Raw genomic sequence first — 22,321 nt, 5'->3', positions numbered from 1 at the left:
CTGCCGCAATTGCCACCTTTGTTGAACAGTGGCAGGGCAGATGTCAGGCAGTATGAAAAATTCACATCCCTTACCAACACGCCTCTCATCTGGCTAGGCCAGGTCATAAATTGCCTCACGTAAGAAATAGTTATTTAGGCAAATTAGAATTGCCCTAGGATGTATATTCGTGCCAGCTCTAAGATCGCCTTTTCTCTTATGTTGGACAAATGGGAATCTATGCGCTTTAATGACCTCAGTCTCCCAGTTCCAATCATTTAATTCCGGAAAAGCCTCCTTAAATATTTTGACAATACATTTTCTTGTATACTGCCCTTCTTTAGACTCTGCAATGCCGAGGACGGGTAGATTATTACGTCTTGATCGATTCTCCAAGTCTGTCAACTTCCAATCAACATCTAACTTGGTGTTTTGGAGCATTTCGATACTCAGCTGCTGTTTCGCTAAAGAGTCCTCGGCACCAGAGATGCGCTCCTCTGCTTCCACTACTCGGGTAGTTATATCCGCGCAAGATTTAGCAATACGTCTAACCGTATTTTATCATTTCCGTACAGTGCCCTGTGTGCGCAGACCTTCAGCTTTTGTCTCAGCCCGATTGGCCGTGAAGCTTTTATAAATTATTTTCAAAGTAACAGTGGTTTCATCCTCATCATATACATTTTCTGTCAGCCGTGCTCCTTCCGGACCTAAATCTCCCACTGCAGGCATTTCCCATCTAGGATGAACAATAGCTGCTGTCAATGCATCAGAGGGGCGTTCACCGAAATCCAAAGGTTGTTTCACAGTTTCCTGATATAAGGACTGCTCCAATTGATCCTCTTCATCCTGTCCATCCCCCCAGTCCCCCGCTATACTAGCATCATGTTCCGAGACTACCGAGAGATCAGACATGAAGTAGAATTTTCCTTCTGAGCCTGCATACTCCACCACATTACCTTTATCCAATGAGGAACTTTCATCATCATCCAAAGTTGGGTTATCAAGTAGTGATGCGGTTATGTTCAATGCGTTGCTAATAGATGGCAGAACTGCATCTGTCTCTGTCACTACTTCAGCACAAACCCCATTGTTCCTCACAGCCGCTGCGGCGGGGAGTGCATTATCCACAGAAGCATCTATGTGCATAGGACTCTGATCAGGTAAGCCCAGGTTTTCAATTGCTTTAATTCCATTTAATTTAGCATTTACTGCTGGGCGTTTGTTAAAGATTGCAGGTACTGTGCACATTTTATCACATACATCTTGCTGTGTGCCCTGTGCATTGCTGCCATCTCCCAGCTCCAGTGCCATGGAATTGTTACCAACTCGCTCTTGCTGTCGGCGAGTGTTGGGTGTCTGGGAGGCAGGTTTGATAGCCGCTGGTCTGTCATTGCCAACCCGCTTTTTGCCAGGATCTCCTCCCTCAGTTACCGTTGCGCCACCTGCAGCTGCCCCCGAGCCCGCCACACATGTTGAGCCGGCAGAGTCTGCCCCAGCAGCCCCACGGGTTTCCGCACCTCTTCCTTTAGGCGCCATCCCACTGAACAGACTACACTGACTGCCTGCACTGGAGCCTTACCAGTTGCCAAAGACAGCCTTGCAAAGGTCTCTAACGTTTCTCCCACCGCGGGCTCGCTCCGCGAAACTCACTCCGAGGGACTGGAAGCAGCTGCGCTGGGCTCAGTCAACCACTGAACTCCGCCGGATTCCGCAACACTCCTCAGCGGCTTGCTCTGCTTCTACTCCGCCTCTGCCTCTGCCTCAGATGGTTCTGCAAGATGCTGCCGCCGCAGCGCAGCCCTGGAGCTCCACTCTCCGCTCTCCGCGTCGATTGCTCCACTCGCCGTTTTCTGCCGTACTCCACACTGTGCACTACGATCGAGCCCTCCCCAGATCGAGGAGATATCCTACGCCGCACGAGAACCCTGCCCGCACGCCTTAGCCACCGATAGGTTCAACCAGGTAAGGAGCCACGGGGAGCAGTTTACTGACCACTCACACAGCCACGATAGCGGCTGCCATCTTGCCCCTCCCGTGCGAACTTTATGTACAATGGTTTCTGCTCCATCAACCAATCTTATGTTGTGCTTAAATCCCTTGAACAGACCAAGTTTTCCATTGAAAACCTTAGGATACTTGGTGTCCCAAGACTCTTCTTTGATTGTTTGAATACAGATAAGGTCTCTTTTTAATATGACTTGAAGGGGATTGTTGGGATCAAGTATTATACCTAGACTTCCTTGATCTTGCCAACCCAACAAGGAAGAGTCTTCCTTGGCAACATATATTATTCCTTTGCACTTGCTGTCTTTGCAGCATAGATTAGCCTCAAGCTAGCCTAAAACATCAAGGACTTTCCAACCTTAACCAAAGGCTTTCACGGTGGATAACCTCAAAGGAGATCCTTGATTTTGAATGAATCTTCCCAAACCTTTACACTAATCAATGTAAAAGGAGAACAAGAGTCCGCACATACTTTAACATTCACACCATTAATGTTCACAATACATAAAGGATGCTCACAACTTGTGACTCTCCAATGATGCAGATTTGTTCTTCTTCGCTAGACAATGACTCTTCTTCTTTACAAGGTTCTAGGTTGAAAACTTTTCTTGAAGGTCCTGCATTGAATGATCTTCTTCCAGTGGACCTGCAAACTCTAGCAAAATGACCTTTTTTTGAGCACTTTGTGCATTGAACATCAGTAGCAGGACATGTCTTGGCATTGCAGAGATGAAAAGAACTACCACAGCGGTAACACTCCTAACATTTGTATGTAGGTTTTGAAAAGAACTTATAACTTTCTTTATTCTTTTCTTGATGCGGTTCTTCTTTTGTTTTTTTGTACTTGCTTTTGCCAGCCAAAAAAGCAACGAATGAATTTTGGAATCAGAAATTGTCATTTGGCCAAATATGCTGTAGTGCTTTCTATCCTTGTAACTATCTTCACAGCTTTTTGTGAAGTAAGATCTGGCATGGTTAATAAGGCTTCTTGAAACTTTTTACTGTTAGTTTTGTCCACCAATTGATCTCTAATCATTTCTTCTTCAAACGTGTTATAGTTACACGAGACAGCCAACATTCGTAGTGCGCCTACATAAGTAGCTGTTGATTCACCAGGCAACTGTGCTCTTTTGTAAAATGTATGTCTCTCCAAAGTAACATTTTTGCAAGCTTTAAATTCTGTGTCTGAGCCTAAACAATGTCTTAAAATTGCACATTTCTCTTAATGTTTAAAAGAATCACAGTCGAAAGCATCAAGGTATGCCTCAAAGCCTTCCTTTAATCTTTACTAATTTGTTCCCGGGGATACTGCATTGGGAATGAAAGGAGTAGGTGGAATTATGGATTGTTGCATGTTGAAAGTAGAGCACAGAATTAAATATTTGTAAAATAAATCTGGCACACTGAAGAGTATGTTAAAATTGCTCTGAAGTTGAATGAATTGCTGAATTATGAGAGTGTGTATTACTGAGGTAAGTAGAAATAGGTGTGTGTGTCAACGTTTGCTTCATAAGTGACACACAATTGATACACATTTTTTAAATTGAAGTGTGTGTATTACTGATATGACTTCTAGGAAAATACCTGGATTTAAAAATGGCTGCCCCACATAGTTCGCGTAACTTGCGTGTGCATCGTAAAGGAAAGTCAGGCAAATGGTGGAAAAATGCCTGGATTTAAAATGACCGCCCCACGTAGCTTGCAAAACGTGCGTGCGCGCAGTAAAGGAAAGTCAGGCAAGTCAGGAAAATGGTGACCGCTGTAGCAGAGGGAGCTTGCAGCAGGAGCGTGTGAAGGTAAACACCGGTGCAAGAAAATTACGGGGCTGTCCGATGTGGAATCGTAGGAGAAAAGAATTAGTGAGACGAGACCTCACCTCACTTAATGAAGCAGGAGCTGATGAAAAAATTTAGTAGCGGGTGGAATCTTGTCCCCACCTCCGGCGCAGAAAACAGCATACCCATGGGACTCCTGCCGGCAGCAGCTCATTGCCACTGAAAAGAAGCAATTGTGAAGGTAAAGCAAACTTCTTTCATTAAACCGGCAGGAGCAACAGCAACACAGCCTCCGTCTCCTTCTTCCCTCTGCCAACCGTCTTCCCACTATTCCAGAGCCGGCCTTGAACTCTCTGTCTCGAGCAGGTGCACGAGACAGAGACACAACAGGTACCCACTTATTATAACTGTAAGTGTACTCAATAAAATTACGGATATTTGGTGAAAATACATTACAAGGGAACTCACCATATCTCTCTTCTCCCCCCTTCTATTTTCCTAGTTTCTCTACATTTTAATTATAAAATTCAGAGCCACTTCTAAGATTAAGGTCTCTTCTATAAAAATGGACTACAACCTGCACAGTACAATGAAACATGAATGGTAAATGAAATGTGATGGTATTTGGTTCAGAACATTTCAAATTCATGCATAGATGTAAATGAACATGTCAATACTTGGCTTTTTCTTTAAAGAAAGTAAATGCCTTCTTATTAAAAGCAACGGATACGGCACACAGACTGGGTGCTCTTGTTTCTATTTATCTTTTCTTTTCCCATTTATTTTAAAGATACAAGCTCAATGAAAGCCCACTTAACTTTCCAACAAAGTAGATCGGAATGAAGACACATAAGTAAAAGACTCTTGGGTCTGCATACAAGAAACAGCGTAGAGCGACCCGTTGAATATCTATTTCTGGCTCTGACAAAGACTATGCCCCTTGAACATGCTTGAAAGTTAAAGAAAAATGTTATGGTGTGGTCAGCATTGACCTCGTCATAGCTGTTTTATTTTGTTTACTTTCAGTCAAGCTCCACAGTGGCTGTGCTGCTATGCGACACGGCTGAAAAAACAGTTAAAAAGCCAATAGATATTGCATGGGTGAGACCGGTGGCTTGGCCAATGCTCAGTAATGTTTTGAAAAGGGCGGATTTTTTTTTATCCCAGTAGCCCAGCCCTCAATGACCCCTCTCCTCCCATCGCCCCCGCCCCCATCATGCAGGCCCATCTGTGCGGCCCTCGGCCACAAGCCAAACTGCAATTTTGGCCCCCGAGAAAATGTTTGTGAGTACCCATGCACTAGAGTATCAGTCCAGAATACAGTCTTACTTATGAGCACCTCAAGACTCTTCTGAAGAGTCTCTGCTCAACCACCTGGATCTAGCCCTATCAAAAGTCTTATCTTTTGGGAAAGCCTCCCCATAAGCAGTACAAAGCATCCTATACTAGAGCATGGCCTCACTCCTTGGGGGTACCATGATGTCCTCCACACTGCCTCAACCATGCTAAGCTTGCAAGCGAGCTGCAAACCCTATAATCTGCCCTTTTTACACACACACAACCTTCTAAAGCATAGTGACAACCACCACGGTTCCTAGTCCTGCCATATGCAGCTCAGGGTCAGAATTACCTTAAAATGTCTACTCCTTTTCATCTCCTATGCAGACACCACCAAAAGAGGATCCTAAAATCAAATAAAACAAAGCCAGCACATCTGATGGGGTTCATGTACAAACAAGCATTGGAAATGCAATAGGTCTCGCAGCATTAGAGTTAGTGCTTTTAGAATTGTTTATGGGTTTTTTTGTAAATCTTTAGCATTTTTGTTTCCTGTAGCCAAGGCTAAAGAATTAAAAAAACATAAACATTTCTAAAAGCTCTAACTCAAATGCTCCGAGACCTATTCCACTGTGTGAGGGTGAGGGGTTGAGGGTGAGTGAGGGTGGGTGAGGGTGAGTGAGGGTGAGTGAGAGTGAGGGTGAGTGAGAGTGAGGGTGAGGGTGAGTGAGGGTGAGTAAGGGTGAGGGTGGGTGAGGGTGAGTGAGGGTGAGGGTGAGGGTGAGTGAGGGTGAGTGAGGGTGAGGGTGAGGGTGAGGGTGAGTGAGGGTGAGGGTGAGGGTGAGTGAGGGTGAGTGAGGGTGAGGGTGAGTGAGGGTGAGGGTGAGTGAGGGTGAGGGTGAGTGAGGGTGAGTGAGGGTGAGTGAGGGTGAGGGTGAGTGAGGGTGAGTGAGGGTGAGTGAGGGTGAGGGTGAGTGAGGGTGAGGGTGAGTGAGGGTGAGTGAGTGAGGGTGAGTGAGGGTGAGGGGTTGATGTTGAGGGTGAGTGAGGGGTTGAGGGTGAGTGAGGGTGAGTGAGGGTGAGGGGTTGAGGGTGAGTGAGAGTGAGGGTGAGTGAGGGGTTGAGGGTGAGTGAGGGTGAGGGTGAGGGGTTGAGGGTGAGTGAGGGGTTGAGGGTGAGGGTGAGTGAGGGTGAGTGAGGGTGAGTGAGGGTGATGGGTTGAGGGTGAGTGAGGGTGAGTGAGGGTGAGGGTGAGTGAGGGTGAGTGTGAGTGAGGGTGAGTGAGGGTGAGGGTGAGTGAGGGTGAGGGTGAGTGAGGGGTTGAGGGTGAGTGAGGGGTTGAGGGTGAGTGAGGGGTTGAGGGTGAGTGAGGGGTTGAGGGTGAGTGAGGGGTTGAGGGTGAGTGAGGGTGAGGGGTTGAGGGTGAGTGAGGGACCGCAAAGCTATGGGGGGCAGAAATACCACAGGAGGGGGCTATAGCATAAATACCACTGGGAGTTGATAGAGCGGGAAAACGGCCAGAGATTTGCAGGGCAGAGAGAGCACCACAGCAAGGTGCGAACTGTGTGAGATATTGTGACCGGCGCACGGTGGGGCATTCCCAGGGTAGAAACGCACTGGGACAGTGGCAGGACAGAGAACCCGCGCGAAGCTGGAATGGCAAGAAGATCTCTGGGGTTGGTATGGGTTGAGTACCACTAAGGCTGGTAGGAGGGGTGTACCACGTGAGACTGGGGAGTGTGAAATAGGAGCAGCTTTGTGAAAAACGCCCGAGGGTGGTCCGTGGAGAATTTGGAGATTATTGAAAGCATGGCGGCGCCCCCAGATGTTCTTGTTCTGCGTACAGTGTTGTGGACGCGCAAATAGCCGGAAATACGTGAATTGCTCACGGCAGCAGCGGCGGTGTTGCAGGACTCCTGCATGGTGCTTGCCAGAACTTGGATAACTTCAGAGAATACGGATAAAGTACATTTCAATGCACGCAGGAGACTCCAGGAAAAGGTGCAAGGCGCACCGAAAATGGAACTGCCTGACAGGATGCAGATTTAGAAGGTCGCGTGCCAAATGCAAATAATTAAGACAGTGCTGCATTCCGTAATGTAGCCCGTGAAGCAGCATGCTGGAACAATGACAGAGGGATCTGCTTAGCAAAACAGTCATTCCAGGGAAAACAGCATGACCAGGCGAGAGCAGAATGCTGTGACGCACTTAAAGCAGGCATGGAAATTCTGCCAGGCTAACTCAATCTATCTTCGATGATTTAAGTCTCTTCTGCAGGTAAAGATTACGAAGCGGACGGCACATGAGCGTTTGTTATAATGCAAACCGCTCGAGCTAACTCGACAGACGTCTGAAGCAGGACCAGGGCGCCTAGAAGACCACCCGAGGTGATACACAGTGGTATGCAAGGGATGGCACCCACTCATTCGATCTCACGCAGGTTCACATAATAACAGCTCTCTAACACTCTAGGTCAAATTTTGAGGTGCATATTAGGGAGTCAGGGAGGAGATATGGTGGTGGTGGGGGGGAGGGGGGTAGTGTTGCTAAAGGAGATTTTGAAAATCGTCAGGTCATTTAAGATATAAATGCGCGAGCGATAAGGATTAACACAACCAAGAATGGGGAAATGAAGCAAAATACACGCAGAATGGGGCAAGTGGCAAGACAAACTTGAAACAAAAGGGGGAGGGTAAGGGTTCGTAGGCATGCTATAGATGCCGATCCTGCCACGCCTCTGTAGCAAACTAGAAACTATATGGTAGGCAGGGACATTCGGAAAGATGTCAGCTACTTTAGGCAGTGTTCTATCTACCGTAACTGAGAAAACAATACACCTGCCTGTGCTGAGAAACTATTTCTTAGAACACAACCGTTAATAAAGCATACATGAAAAAATAGCATGAACACTTGCTTTTAGAATTGCAACTTTTACTTTAATTCTTTTCTGAAGACTGTTATTATTTTTAGTCTTTTGTCTTTTTAGTGCATGAGAATACAAACAATATGAATAATATTATACATTTAAATACAAACAAAAAACACACATTGGTATGTACATAGTTCCAACAAACTCACACTCAACACATTCTTGGCCATCCAATCATACAAAAACCACATTCATACTGGTCCCAATGTCATGAAAACAATTGTGTGAAATGGAAAACGATCCCGTTTGTTAATTTTTACACATAAATCAAATTTTTCAAAATTCTTTAGAAAAAAGCGATATTTCAATCAATTGGTGCATTCCATATAGAACAAATGACAAGGGACCGGGTCAGGTCGACGCGTTTCGATCCCTACAATTCTGGGGGTTCTCTTCAGGACCACAGTCTAACTAGAAAGAAAAGAGGAAAAAATCATCACTAACCAGAACCTGCGAGATCAACATCTCAACCAATGCACAGTTTCCCTCAGCCTACCTCGACAAGTGGGACGAGTCTCCACAGAAAACGAGAGGAAATGGATGTATACCCAGTGCACAGGGAGCGAGAGGTGCTGCAAGAAAAATAAGGTGTTCTCAATCTCACTGCGCGTTTCCAACATGACTGTGCCTGGGCTGTTTATTGCAGTGGGTCTGTGCGCTTACCTTTGAGTAGCGCGTGTATGCTCAAAGAAGATGCTTCCCAGTCGGGACGTGCGCGGTCCGAGGGATCGGATGCAGTGTCACTTTAGCTGGGGAAAAGAAAGGTAACACGGGTTACCGTAATGTAAAAGCGATCGCGTGGCCGTTTACTGGATGTGGGCGCTCGCTGGCGCTCTGGTGTGAAGCTTACCGTGATTGATGCTCTGTATCAAGGAAACCACAGTACTCACTCCTCACCCTGCAGTCAATGGCGGGTTACCGGAGTATCCCAGCAGTGTAGCTTATGGGTGTGGCTTGGCCCCAAGGGGTGTTGGGAAATGTAGTGCTGTTATCCCAACAGGAGTGACAAAGTCCATTTGTGAAGAAGAGACAAAGAATTCTGGGAGATGAAGTCCATTCGTGAAGAATCAAGAGTGGGTTTTGTAAATCTCAGAAATTTCATTTAGTCCATTGACCGCTGTATCATATTTCATGATCAGCAGTGCTTCCCTTTGGTTCAGTCTTGTTTCCACATCACCGCCTCTCGGGTCATTTTCAATTTTGGACAGGACTGTCCACTTGAAAGTATTCTTGTCATGTTTTTTATTCAACCAATGATGGACTAAGGGCGCATTGTCCACTTCTCTGCGTAACCTGGATTTATGCTGAGTGATGCGTTGCCTGACCTCTTGGGTAGTTTTCCCAATGTATAACTTGGGGCAGGGACATACAATTGCATATACAACATTCCTTGTTTTACAATTTGTAAAAACTTCATGTTTCCAGTGGATGTTATTGAACGAGAACAATGTCTCTTCTATAGTGTCAGGGCAACAAATGCAAGTTCCACATTTATGGTGTCCTTTAATCTGTGGAAAGCCAAATAGACTTCTTAGGGTCGGCGGTTCTTCAATGGGCAGTGCTGCCCTTACAATATGGTTGGCCACGCTTTTTTCTTTTTTGAAGGCAAACAGAGGTGGGTTTTTGAGCTCCTCATGCAAGTCTTTCACTATATGCCAATTTACATTTATCAACTTCTTGATCAAAATTGAAAATGACCCGAGAGGCGGTGATGTGGAAACAAGACTGAACCAAAGGGAAGCACTGCTGATCATGAAATATGATACAGTGGTCAATGGACTAAATGAAATTTCTGAGATTTACAAAACCCACTCTTGATTCTTCACGAATGGACTTCATCTCCCAGAATTCTTTGTCTCTTCTTCACAAATGGACTTTGTCACTCCTGTTGGGATAACAGCACTACATTTCCCAACACCCCTTGGGGCCAAGCCACGCCCATAAGCTACACTGCTGGGATACTCCGGTAACCCGCCATTGACTGCAGGGTGAGGAGTGAGTACTGTGGTTTCCTTGATACAGAGCATCAATCACGGTAAGCTTCACACCAGAGCGCCAGCGAGCGCCCACATCCAGTAAACGGCCACGCGATCGCTTTTACATTACGGTAACCCGTGTTACCTTTCTTTTCCCCAGCTAAAGTGACACTGAATCCGATCCCTCGGACCGCGCACGTCCCGACTGGGAAGCATCTTCTTTGAGCATACACGCGCTACTCAAAGGTAAGCGCACAGACCCACTGCAATAAACAGCCCAGGCACAGTCATGTTGGAAACGCGCAGTGAGATTGAGAACACCTTATTTTTCTTGCAGCACCTCTCGCTCCCTGTGCACTGGGTATACATCCATTTCCTCTCGTTTTCTGTGGAGACTCGTCCCACATGTTGAGGTAGGCTGAGGGAAACTGTGCATTGGTTGAGATGTTGATCTCGCAGGTTCTGGTTAGTGATGATTTTTTCCTCTTTTCTTTCTAGTTAGACTGTGGTCCTGAAGAGAACCCCCAGAATTGTAGGGTTCGAAACGCGTCGACCTGACCCGGTCCCTTGTCATTTGTTCTATATGGAATGCACCAATTGATTGAAATATCGCTTTTTTCTAAAGAATTTTGAAAAATTTGATTTATGTGTAAAAATTAACAAACGGGATCGTTTTCCATTTCACACAATTGTTTTCATGACATTGGGACCAGTATGAATGTGGTTTTTGTATGATTGGATGGCCAAGAATGTGTTGAGTGTGAGTTTGTTGGAACTATGTACATACCAATGTGTGTTTTTTGTTTGTATTTAAATGTATAATATTATTCATATTGTTTGTATTCTCATGCACTAAAAAGACAAAAGACTAAAAATAATAACAGTCTTCAGAAAAGAATTAAAGTAAAAGTTGCAATTCTAAAAGCAAGTGTTCATGCTATTTTTTCATGTATGCTTTATTAACGGTTGTGTTCTAAGAAATAGTTTCTCAGCACAGGCAGGTGTATTGTTTTCTCAGTTTATTGTTGACTCAGCCTTGCTGAGTTTTGAGTCAAGACCCTTTTTTTGTTCTCTATCTACCGTAACAGCATAAAAAATGTTTTAAAAAACGGTTTGACTTAATGGTTTGACGGTAAGAGCTGTAATTTTAAGTACTGAAAAATAGAGCTTGTGCAAAATTCCATGAAAAATAAACTGGAAATCTTTAGATTTATACAGCAGCTGAGGAAATTGCCCACTTATTTTCATTTGTTTCCATTTCAAAATACTTATTTTTTTTCACGCTGCATACAGACATGTAACATAATTTTGTTAAAGATTTGATCCAAACTTCAAGTTACCGGCAATATTTTCCATTATACAGAAAACCATGGCAGTTCACAGCAGCTGTGCTTTAATGTACAACAAATCGGGAATCTTTTTTTATTCCACTGATACATTTGCCTTTTAGCGGAATTGGAAGTAACATTTTCTTAACAGCTAAGGTGTGTTTAAATTGTGCCTGTGGTGGTGGGCCCGCACACTCGATGGTGACCCAGAGCTAAACAGAGAAAGACAGAAAACGAAGAAAGACCGAGGAAGATATAGATAGAAAAACAGTCACAAAGGAAGACAACAAAGATGAAAACAAGACGGAGGGAAGAGAGGGGAGGGGGGAGGAGAAATGCGACACGGCGGGAAGGGGAGGGGGCGGAGCGGGTACAATAAACAAGACGGAGGGAAGAGAGGGGAGGGGGGAGGAGAAGTGCGACAGGGGAAATGCGAGACGGCGGGAAGGGGAGGGGGCGGAGCAGGTAAACAAAGACGGACGTGCACGCGCTTTTAAGCTCAATGCGCATGCGCATTGAGCTTAAAAGTCACGGGCACTGCAAGGAATCGGCACGATTCCTTGCAGTGTGGATAAAGAGCGGATACGTCCCAATACTCTCGCCTTGCTCGATGCGCATGCGCATCGACAGGCGAGACCTAAAAACCCTTTCACCAGGGGCCAAGTACAAAGTCCACATCTTTGAAAAGTCAGCACAAAACAACACAGTGAGTGCGTGTGGAAAGAGACAACGCGTTGCGTCCTAGTGCAGGACTTCTTCAGGGCTGTTAGATACAAACAAATAAATATACAAATATTTTTTATTTTTGTATATTTATTTGTTTACATCTAACAGCCCTGAAGAAGTCCTGCACTAGGACGAAACGTGTCGGCTGTTCTGCGTGTTGAATCATTAAAACTGGATGCTGTGTTTTACCATTGTGAAATGAAAATAGAATAATAAAAAAGAAAAAGAAAAAATGTAAGAACTTTCTTTACTGGATATGGACGTTATAACTGTCCTTCTTGATCAAGTTTCGTTGTGTGGTGCACCTGTGCTTTTGTTTTTGAATTGTTAGGTTCCTGGAACAAGCACTGTGACGGTGGGTGCTATTCAGTGTGCACACAGGTCCCACCTAGTATAGAAGGGACAATACTGAAGGAGTGATAAACAGGTTAGCTGCTGGCAATCAGAAGGCTCCACTGTCAGGTCTTTTTGTTTATGTATGTTTTACCCTTCAATAGCACTAACCGGCTCTGTAAATCTGTTTAGATAGGTTGTTTATTCACAATATTGATAGAACTGAATCATGCCAGGCTTTAAAGACAGACGGCAGGAATTAGCCCAGGACCTGTTTGCCACTGGTTTCAAATCAGTAGGCACATACAGTAATGTTCCTGAAAGTGAAGTTCCAAAAAATCAAACAAATACAAAATGTCCCGATGGTGGGACAGAACCACCCTGGAAAATATATAGAAAATTAGAAAATACCCCGGGGCCTCAGAATCTTAATTTTCCCGACATTTGAGGATCTTGATAAGGAACAACTGGAGGATTGGGAGGGAAGCCTCCAGAATGCCTCATTTAACATGATGCGCATTCTGATCAAGAATGCGGAGAAGAAGGGTTCCAAATTACAACAAGAAATTCAGGAACTGGAGGAAGAAATAGCAACTTCTGAATTAAAAGATGTAGTTAAGATAAAACTATGCCATCATGGATGAGATCATTGAGGGTCATCAAATCTACTTCAGGAACAAGAAGGTCAAGAAAATGAAAAGGGATGACAAGGCCTTTAAAGATGGGGGAGTTTACACGTTCTCCCATAGGTATGATAATGTTAAGATACCTGGTGATGATAAAAGACCACGCGAAGAGACACTGGAATCGACCTCTGCCAGTAGCGTAACCTCCCTCTCATCTGTGGCCAGTTCAGTAGCTATGGAAGACTCAGTTGGAGTGGTGCAGACTGAAAATAGGCCCAATCATTTTTTATTAGAAATGGAAAGCCTTAGATTGAGTGCAAGATCAACGCCAAAAGACCAAAAACTAGAAGGTAGGGGAGGAGATGGCAGAAATACAAACAGAAACAACAACAGAAAAACAAAACAAGAACCAGTGGGCAGAGTGACCAGATCAAAGAAAACAGGGAACTAGAAGATTCAAATGGGGAGGGAGGCTTTGAGGAGAAGAAGTTAAAGATTGTGAATTAGTCTGATAGGTTGATTTCCAAGGATGATGCCTCAGTTGTAAGTGAAGGACTTGGTTTCTGCCCGAATCATATGGGGAGTGACGTTGATATATTTGTTGATTTATCGAAATATATCAGATTGCTAAAATTGAAGGATCATTTTTTGCGCAGTCCTCCTATCTGTGCTAAACCCTTAGTTGAATATGTTCCACCAACTCACACTGTAAGTGAAATAAATGTCATTCAAACAATGATGTCTGTTTAATATGAAACACCTATTGATGTTGATCTTATTCGAAATTAATTGGAAATCATGGAGGATGTGTCTATGGATAGCGGCCTGAATCCTAAGTCGAAATGTATCCCTTTTGGTACACTTCCTAATATAGACATATTCAGAGACAGGGTCACACAAGGATTCCATCATTTGTTAGAAAACCCTATTCCCCACAAACTGACAAATTACAACCTCATGGCTGCTGAGAACGCAGCTTTAAAAAGACTAAGTCTGATCCCACAATTGGTGTACGTGAGGTGGGCAAGGTTGGAAATGTGGTCATAATGGAAAAGAAGACTTACATGAGGGAAATAGACCGCCAATTAGCAGATAGTTCCTGTTATACCAAACTTCCAGGAAATCCCATCAAGACCCTAAGTACATATATAAATATGAGACTTGTAGAATGGCGAGAGGTTGGTCTTTAAGTGAGGAGGAGTGCAGATATCTAACTGTCCTGAAACCAGTTTTCCCTTGTGTTTATATTTTGCCTAAAATCCACAAGGGTGATCCCTTTCCACCGGGCCGCCCTATTATCTCTGGTGTTAACTCACCTACGGAAAAACGGTCTGAATATATGTGGACCATTACATACAGCCCCTAGTGCAAAACTTACCAGCTTATATAAAGGACACCAAAGATATCTTGGGAAAATTTGAAGGTTTTAATTGTCCGAAACCTTAATCTTTGTGACTCTGGACGTTACCAGTTTGTACACATGTATCAAAAAAGAATTTGGGGTGAAAGCACTACAATTTTATCTGGGCCAAAGGACGGCAGACCGGAGAAGTGTGGCTCACCGGTTAGAGGCGGCAGACTCAGAAGCAGAGGTCAGCCCAGGACCAGGGTTCAATTCCCGACACGGCAGGGTACGGAACCAATGTCAAGGGGCTCGATAAATCTCTCCTCGGTGCCTCTCTAACCATGGGTCCCATGCTGCAACTCTGGGCAATAGCTTGCTTAATCTCCACAACGGCCCCCTCACTGCCGGGGATGCCTGGCTTCACCTTGGGGATGCCCAATGGGGACCATCTCACAGGGAAAGCCAGGACGGGTTCCCCAGTGGCACACAGCGCCAAGAAAATCTGGGGTGAACGTGGGCTCTACAAATTCATACTAACATAACATAACATAACATAACAATATTCACATAATGAGGTTTTGCTTGAAATGACTGATATTATTCTGTCAAAAAAAAAACTCCTTCATGATTCTGAAGGGTTCCACCAAATTCAAGGCACAGCAATGGGCTCCAGATTTGTTCCCGCTTAAGCCGGGCTCTTTATAGGCTGGTTTGAGCGGGAGCATGCATTGGGCAGCCATGCGACAAGGTGGATGGAACATGAGATTTTCTGGGGCAGGTACATCGATGATGTAATCATGCTCTGGGATGGACCTGCCTCAGAACTCATGGATTACCATGCTTATCTAAATGATAATCCTTTCAACGTCAGATTTACCATCAATCACAGTAAGGAGGAAATTGACTTCTTGGACGTCACTTTCTTCATACAGGATAATCAGATTCACAGCAGCACATACAGAAAAAGTACTGCCTGCAATAGCACATTAGATTTTCAGAGCTCACTTCCCCAACATGTGATTAACAACATCCCTTATGGGGAGATGATTTGCATGAGACGAAATTGCAGCACTGAGGAGACCTTCTTACTGAACTTAGGGGAGACAGAGAAGGGCTTCCTAGATAGAGCTTACCCAGAGGATACATTGAACAAAGCACACAGAAAAGTTATGAAAGTCCCTAGGGCAGCCACCCTGACAGCAAACTCGAGGAATTGGGCAAAAAAAAGCTCCAATTGCTTTCAATGCGCAATACAATGATCCCAGTAGCAGGGTATATAATGTACTCAGAAAACATTGGCACCGATTAGTGGAAATGCCAAGCCTGCATGATATGCTGGCCACCAAACTGAAGGTGACATATAGGAGGGGACAAAATCTACTAAATATGTTGTGTCCCAGTTATGTGACTACTCCCAAACCTCAAACTCGGCTTACGACTACAATGACAGGGTTCTACACATGTAGTGAGTGTAGTGTCTGTATGCTGGGTAGGAATAAGACCAAAAACTTCTGTTTGAACACTAAATGCAGATACACCATAAATCACCTGATTAACTGCAATTCCAAATATGTGATTTACATATTGGGCTGCCCATGTGATAAGATTTACGTGCAGGAGCATGTGCGAGCTCGTCGCAACGGGGACCTCAGATATCCCCTCACCTTTCATATGCAAGAAAACCACACAGATGATGAGGATTTTTTGTTTATGGAGATAGACCATGTCCCTGGGCACCCAAGGGGAGGGAATAAGGAATTGGCCATAAGAAAGAAGGAAGCAGGGTGGATTTGTAGATTGTGATGTGTCAAATTAGGTCACAATAGTGAGAATGAAATGCACTACTTTATGTAAGAACATTGCTGCATGTCCCTGATTTTGCCTGTGTAAACAAAAAATTGCTACCTCTCCCTCCCTGCTTGATACACTTGGAATTATTGCAAAAAAAAGATATAAATGAAATGGTGCTAACTGTCCTTTAATGGCAATAATCTGGATAAGAGTTATGTAACTGCCAATCTAATGATGACTGTCTAGGCCCACCATGAATGAGGTAGTAAATTTGTACAATCCTGTCTCCCTCATTTCTGTCCTTTCTTCTCCCCCTGCTGTTCTCCCCATAAATTATCTGTCCCTATCCACTACCTTACTATTTTACCGTACTATTTGAATTAGTTGGTAGTCGCGTGATCTTACTCTTTACCTCGGTTGTCCTGTATTTGTCACTTTTTCTATATTTCCGATATTGCTCCCATTTTTGAATGGGTAGGTTGTGGGCATGAGCTTGCTCAGCCAGCCTGCAGAGTCTAAGGCTGATGGGGCATTCTTGTCAACTTATTAGTATTTGGATTGTTGTATAAATCTAGGTGTATAATTATTTTGTGTTATGAGATACTTCGCGCAGCGTATTAGAATTCAGATTTTTTTAAATATATAAATGTAGAGTTACCCTGCTTCATTATTCTTTTAAATAGAGTTTAAAACCCTGAGAGCATATGCATGGCCTTTACCCTGTTTATTATACTCATATATGGAATTAAAATCCTGAGAGCATATGCATGCTCGTCACGATCCGTGGTCTGACTTAATTAAGCCCCCAATACTTTCGGGCAATACTGTACCTCTTACCCTCTGTGTTTTTTAAGTCCAGGTTCCATCTATATCAACATAGGCAAAGATGGCTGTCACGCTGCCACCGCTATTGAGATACTGTTTGTGAATCGGTGAGGTTGTATGCTTGAGAACTTCAACTAGGTTGAGAGATATTTTCTCCTCCTAAGGTGGGTTGAACAAACCAATATGAACCTATTGGAATCCTTGTGGTCGCTTATGCAGTAAATGTTATCTATGGGCACTGGCTTTTGGAGTTGTGATATTGACCGTCATTATGCTGATTATGTTTGGAATGTCTCTTTATATTATGGCACGTTGGATACAGATGATTAGTATAACTTTAGTAGTTGCTGGCTCTTTAAAATATACCAACATTAGTTAATCCAGGATATATAATTTTCATCACTATAAGAAGGCTGCCACTTTAGAGCGAACCACATGACCTGAGTTGGGACACCCCCTCCACTTGACGCAGGTGTTCCGGCTTCTCTAGGTTCCCAGCGTTATTTAAACAAGACGCGGATACAATTGCGGTTTCTTGCCCGGTCGTGTGTTGCTGTTACGCCCCTCAGCGCCCTTGTGAACTACGACAGCTTTATCTTAGTAAGTCGCATGCCATCACGCTGTTACTTGGGTTATTTAACCGTGGTGATCCTTTGATTATTGCCGCGATGGATGTCCCCGTTATTGTATGTTTCCTTGCTCCATAGTATTGTTTGGGAGGTCTAAAACCAACTATTATTCGATTCACGTGGATCTCTTGATTCTTTCCTTTTTCGTTACGGTTGAAGTATAATCACTACACTGAGTGGCTATGTGACCTGCATTTGCCATCTGTGACCCGTTCTATATCATTATAGCCTTTTTTCCATTCACAGGGAGAGAGGTGGGCTAGTAGGTTAGTCGTGTGGAATAGATGTGCATTCTCAAAATGGGTCGGAGATTTAAAGACACATGAATGCAAGCTTTAGCTGACATGTTTTATTTACATGGTAGATATAGTTTCCCCATGCTATGTTGTGATTTAACGTCTACGGACAGCTGTCTCATTTGGTGACTCACTTCTTTTATAGGCTGTTGTTTTCCTGCCTATTTGGTTTGCAACTATTCAGTTCTTTGCAAAGGGACATCCTCTCTGCTCAGATGCATTATAGGTAAGATGGCATATACGAATAAAGGTGTTTGGGGTTTCAAGGAGAAGTTAGACAGCTCATAGCCCTCTTGGCCAAGTTTGATATTGTGTTAGTCAGCTTGCCCAATTGAGCTTTGTACCTTGTGACATTGAAAGGATTTTATTATTCAGAACAAATTGTTTCCTTGCAGGTCTAGTGTTGTTATCTATTGTACAAGTCTATCCTTCATCAGTGGGTGTCACTTCTTTTACCTCTAGGCCTTGGTGTGATATTTTGAAAGGTATTTGCTGAGCTATTAGGTGGTCTTGTCTTAGCATAATATTATATAAAATGTAATGTTTCTACATCAAGTTTAAGCAGAACTGCTGATAACGGTATGTGTTATGCCCTATTAGGTGCTTATGTTGGATTTATACTATTAATTTTTCACTTTAGATAAACTTCCACAGGAGTTACATTGAGCACCATCCCAATATAACCCAGCGGAGTTGGACGTCATCTTAGTGGAACGTGCCTTTTATTTATTACTTTGTTGCCTTTAAATAGACGGTGGTATTCCTTGATATAATGTAAGTGTAGAGAATATGGGATTTGCTATGCCAATACAGCTCTATTGACGCCACTACTGTCAAATTTGCAACTGATTGCTGTTATTCACATTGTAGATTCCACTGGATGGGGAACAGCTCTCCATTAGGGAATCCTAAGACCTAAAAGCACATGGAGGTGTTTGACTCCACCATCATCTAGTGGTGGATACTCATTTGCCCTTTGTTTTCTTTTCATTAGTTTATTGGTGTTTTGTTGCCTTCTTTGTCGAGCCCTTAATATGGGGGGTTGGCTTATGGGAGCAAGCTGTGACATTCCAATCTCTCCTTTCGGTTATCCATCCTATGTTGGATTCTGTATATATTGGGTTCTTGCCATGACACTGTTTTTTCTCTAAATTCCTGGTTGTTCCGCCCCCTCTTTTGCCTCCAAGCCCCGATGGGTAATTTCACTTTGTTCTCTTCCTTTCTCCTGTTGTTTTTTAACCACTGACAATGGATTACAGTGTATCCATCTTATATAATGAAGTGTGAACAATATGATGACTCTGGAGATAGGTTAAAATGAGGTTGCTTTTGTTAATTCTGTCCCGGCTGGGACCTTTGATCTTCATTCTTTGCCAATGAATATCAAGTATTGATGTATCGCTCATTTAATGTAAATAGGAACTTTTATATCTGTTTAATATTCTGTTGGTCTGTCTTTGTTGTGTATAATGTGGAAATATGTAAGAGTAGTGTGAAGATTCTATGGGTTGGAAGTTAGCCCATACGTTTCTATGTATAGATTGTCTTATATTTGTTGTAAGTGGTATTTTTATATTTGTATATTTATTTGTTTGTATCTAACAGCCCTGAAGAAGTCCTGCCCTAGGCGTAACGCGTAGGCTGTTCTGTGTTTTGAATCATTAAAACCGGACGCTGTGTTTTACCTACGTGAAATAAAAATGGAATAAGAAAAAAGAAAAAAGAAAAAATTTAAGAACTTTCTTTACTGGATATGAACGTTATAACTGTCCATCTTGATCAAGTTCCGTTGTGTGGTGCACCTGTGCTTTTGTGTTTGAATTGTTAGGTTCCTGTTGGGAACAAGAACTGTGATGGTGGGTGCTATTCAGTGTGAACACAGATCCCACCTAGTATAGAAGGGACAATACTGAAGGAGTGATAAACAGGTTAGGTGCTGGCAATCAGAAAGTTCCACTGTCAGGTCTTTTTGTTTATGCGTGTGGAAAGAGATGTGAGTTTCTGTAGCGTGTCCAGCATAAGGGCAAAACAAACGCAAACAAATATAGCTCTCATCTATTTTGAATCTCTGCTGTCAGACAATTACTTCAGGCTGTACTGTTCAATGCGCATCCATCCTCTCCCTCCCTTTCCAACCCCAGACCCTTGCACGCACCTGTAAGAGCCACGCTCCTCTGGGAGCTTGCCGGGAATGTAGCGCGACACGGGCGGGTGCTTCGATTTGGACTGCATGCGTCCTGCTCTGGCTGCTTTGCCTTTTTTCAACCTCAGATGCTTTGCTGTGCTCATGGTCACATATCTTATGGGATAGTGGGCACTGTGGCACAGTGGAAGTGCAAACCCAGGCCTGTCACTGGTTAAGTAGTACTAGCATGACTGCAGAGTGTTCTAATAGAGGGCTGTAGCCACATATGCAGGCCATTGTTTTTCTAACAGAGCTGTATGTATGAGTGCGCATTTATGATGTGGAGCTCATTGATCACCAACTAACCCTACATGCACAGTTTGTATGTTTTTTCCTGGTATTCATGGGTCTGCACGTGTGCTGCAAATGCAATGCTGTTCAGATTAAATCCTGATGGGAAAGTGGAAAAAGAGGTAAAACAATACACAAACACTTAGAGGTGACCCATCCCTGACTTTGACTCTATGCTGCAGTCACAACACTGAAGGCAGTTAGAACATATGAGATCAGCATAAGAAATACCACAAGGTCAATATAAACTAAATAAACACAACCACATTATCAGACTATGTAAATCTAAACTTGGTTCAGTGTATAATTGGAGAAGGACACTGAAACCAAACAGCAGATTACAGGGCAGCATGACAGACACAGTGTGTACACATACTCACAAAGATATTCTTTTTAGCAAATGAATCAAAACAACTCAATAACAAATCTAAGTAAATGATGCATGCTGCCTTACCTATCCAAATGCACAAACTGACGACCATGGCCACACGAGGGGTGCGGTGCCGCAACGAGTGAAGAGGGTATACTGTAGCGTAACATCGGTCAACACTCATGGCTGTGAGGGTAATGCAGGTGGCCTGAGCAGTGACCTAAGGATAGGCACAGAATTTCCAGTGACATAAACAAGAAGGGGATCTCTCCATTCAACAAACATTTATTTCAAGAAAGCTAAGTACATTCAAATTGATTGCTTCACAGCAGACCTTTTACTAAAAGGTGCCGTCTGTCAAATGGGACTCTCTAAACCAGTGATATGATGTCTAGTCACTTTTTCCTAAATGACTTTGGTGTAGTAGAGAAAAAACAATACAATTCACTGAATTACTCAGAAGCAGGAAGAATTGCAATAGACTGAAGTACGTAAATTTTTTCTGCTAACAGATACCTTGCAATTTCCACAATATTTTCAGCTTAAAGATCAGGGCACAGTTTCAGTAAAATGTTGTGAAATTGACAGGGCCTTCCAAAAGGCATGATTATACATGATGTGACTTGAAAATATATTCAGATATGGCCTTGACTAGTTAAAATTACTTCACTAAATAGTAAGAGGCAAGACGTGCCTTTCAACCTATAATTAAGCATTTGGTGGTGAGCTCCCCTTTTCCACAACTACTAGCACTGGTCAAATATATCTATATTCAACTTAATCATAAAAGGCATAGGGCAAATAGCAAGAAGAGAAGAAAACCCTAGGGCCATATTATCAAGAAAGAGCGATACATTATCGCCGCTTTTATCGGCAGGAAACTGCTGCTAAAGCGGCGATAATGAGCTTGATAATATGCCCTTGTGAATTCTCATCAAAGCCCAGGTTCTGGTGTTAATTGATTTATTGATTTTTATGTACATCTATTCATAACTGAAAATATTGGATTTGTTTCTTCTTTTTATCCCCATGATTTGTACTCTCTGATCAATTCAATACTAAACATTTTCATAGAAAATAATTTACTGTGTGCTCACTTCATTTTATCTTCTCTTCAGTTTGATTTCATTGAATGTTTATGAACAACATAAGAATGATATAGTTATCCTGTGGATATGATAGGGTTCAATTGTTTAATCAACCCTTAAATGCTGTACGCTAAACCTCAGGTACTAGTGGACGGCAGCACATATTGTGCCACCACTAAACTGACAATACAAAACATGACTGCAGGTTTTATTTTTATTGTGTTGTATTTTCAAATTCTAACGGTTGTGGTTTGCACACTTGTTTGAGTTAGGCCTGTCTACTCTGTGCCCTAGCTACCAGGGGTTAGACTATTGTTTAAGTTACTGAAACCTTTAGTGGGCTTAACAAGGATGGAGAGAGATTGTCGATCTGGTAGAAGAAGCAGAACATGCAGGTGACATCTCAAAACAAGAAGCAGATTATTTATCAAAAACCGAGGCAAAAATACCATACTTTTATGTGGTCCCTAAAATGCACAAAAACAGACTACCACCTCCTGGAAGACCAATAGTTTCTGGTATAGGCTCGCTTCTGGAACCTCTCTCC

General features: G+C 43.2%; 1 protein-coding gene across 1 annotated transcript in view; it reads right to left on the bottom strand.

Moving 5' to 3' along the window:
• LOC147727327 (G protein-coupled receptor 54-like) overlaps nucleotides 1–22,321 on the bottom strand; it is a 912,640-nt gene that overhangs the window by 259,224 nt on the left and 631,095 nt on the right. Inside the window, exon 3 of the mRNA XM_086963094.1 lies at nucleotides 20,771–20,906. Coding sequence (XP_086819220.1) covers nucleotides 20,771–20,906 — 136 coding nt within the window. The remainder of the gene's footprint in view (nucleotides 1–20,770; nucleotides 20,907–22,321) is intronic.

The sequence above is a fragment of the Lissotriton vulgaris genome, chromosome 3_1, assembly GCF_964263255.1.
Source record: "Lissotriton vulgaris chromosome 3_1, aLisVul1.2, whole genome shotgun sequence".
NCBI classification, from domain to species: Eukaryota; Metazoa; Chordata; class Amphibia; order Caudata; family Salamandridae; genus Lissotriton; species Lissotriton vulgaris.
This window is presented reverse-complemented; position numbering and strand designations above follow the sequence as displayed.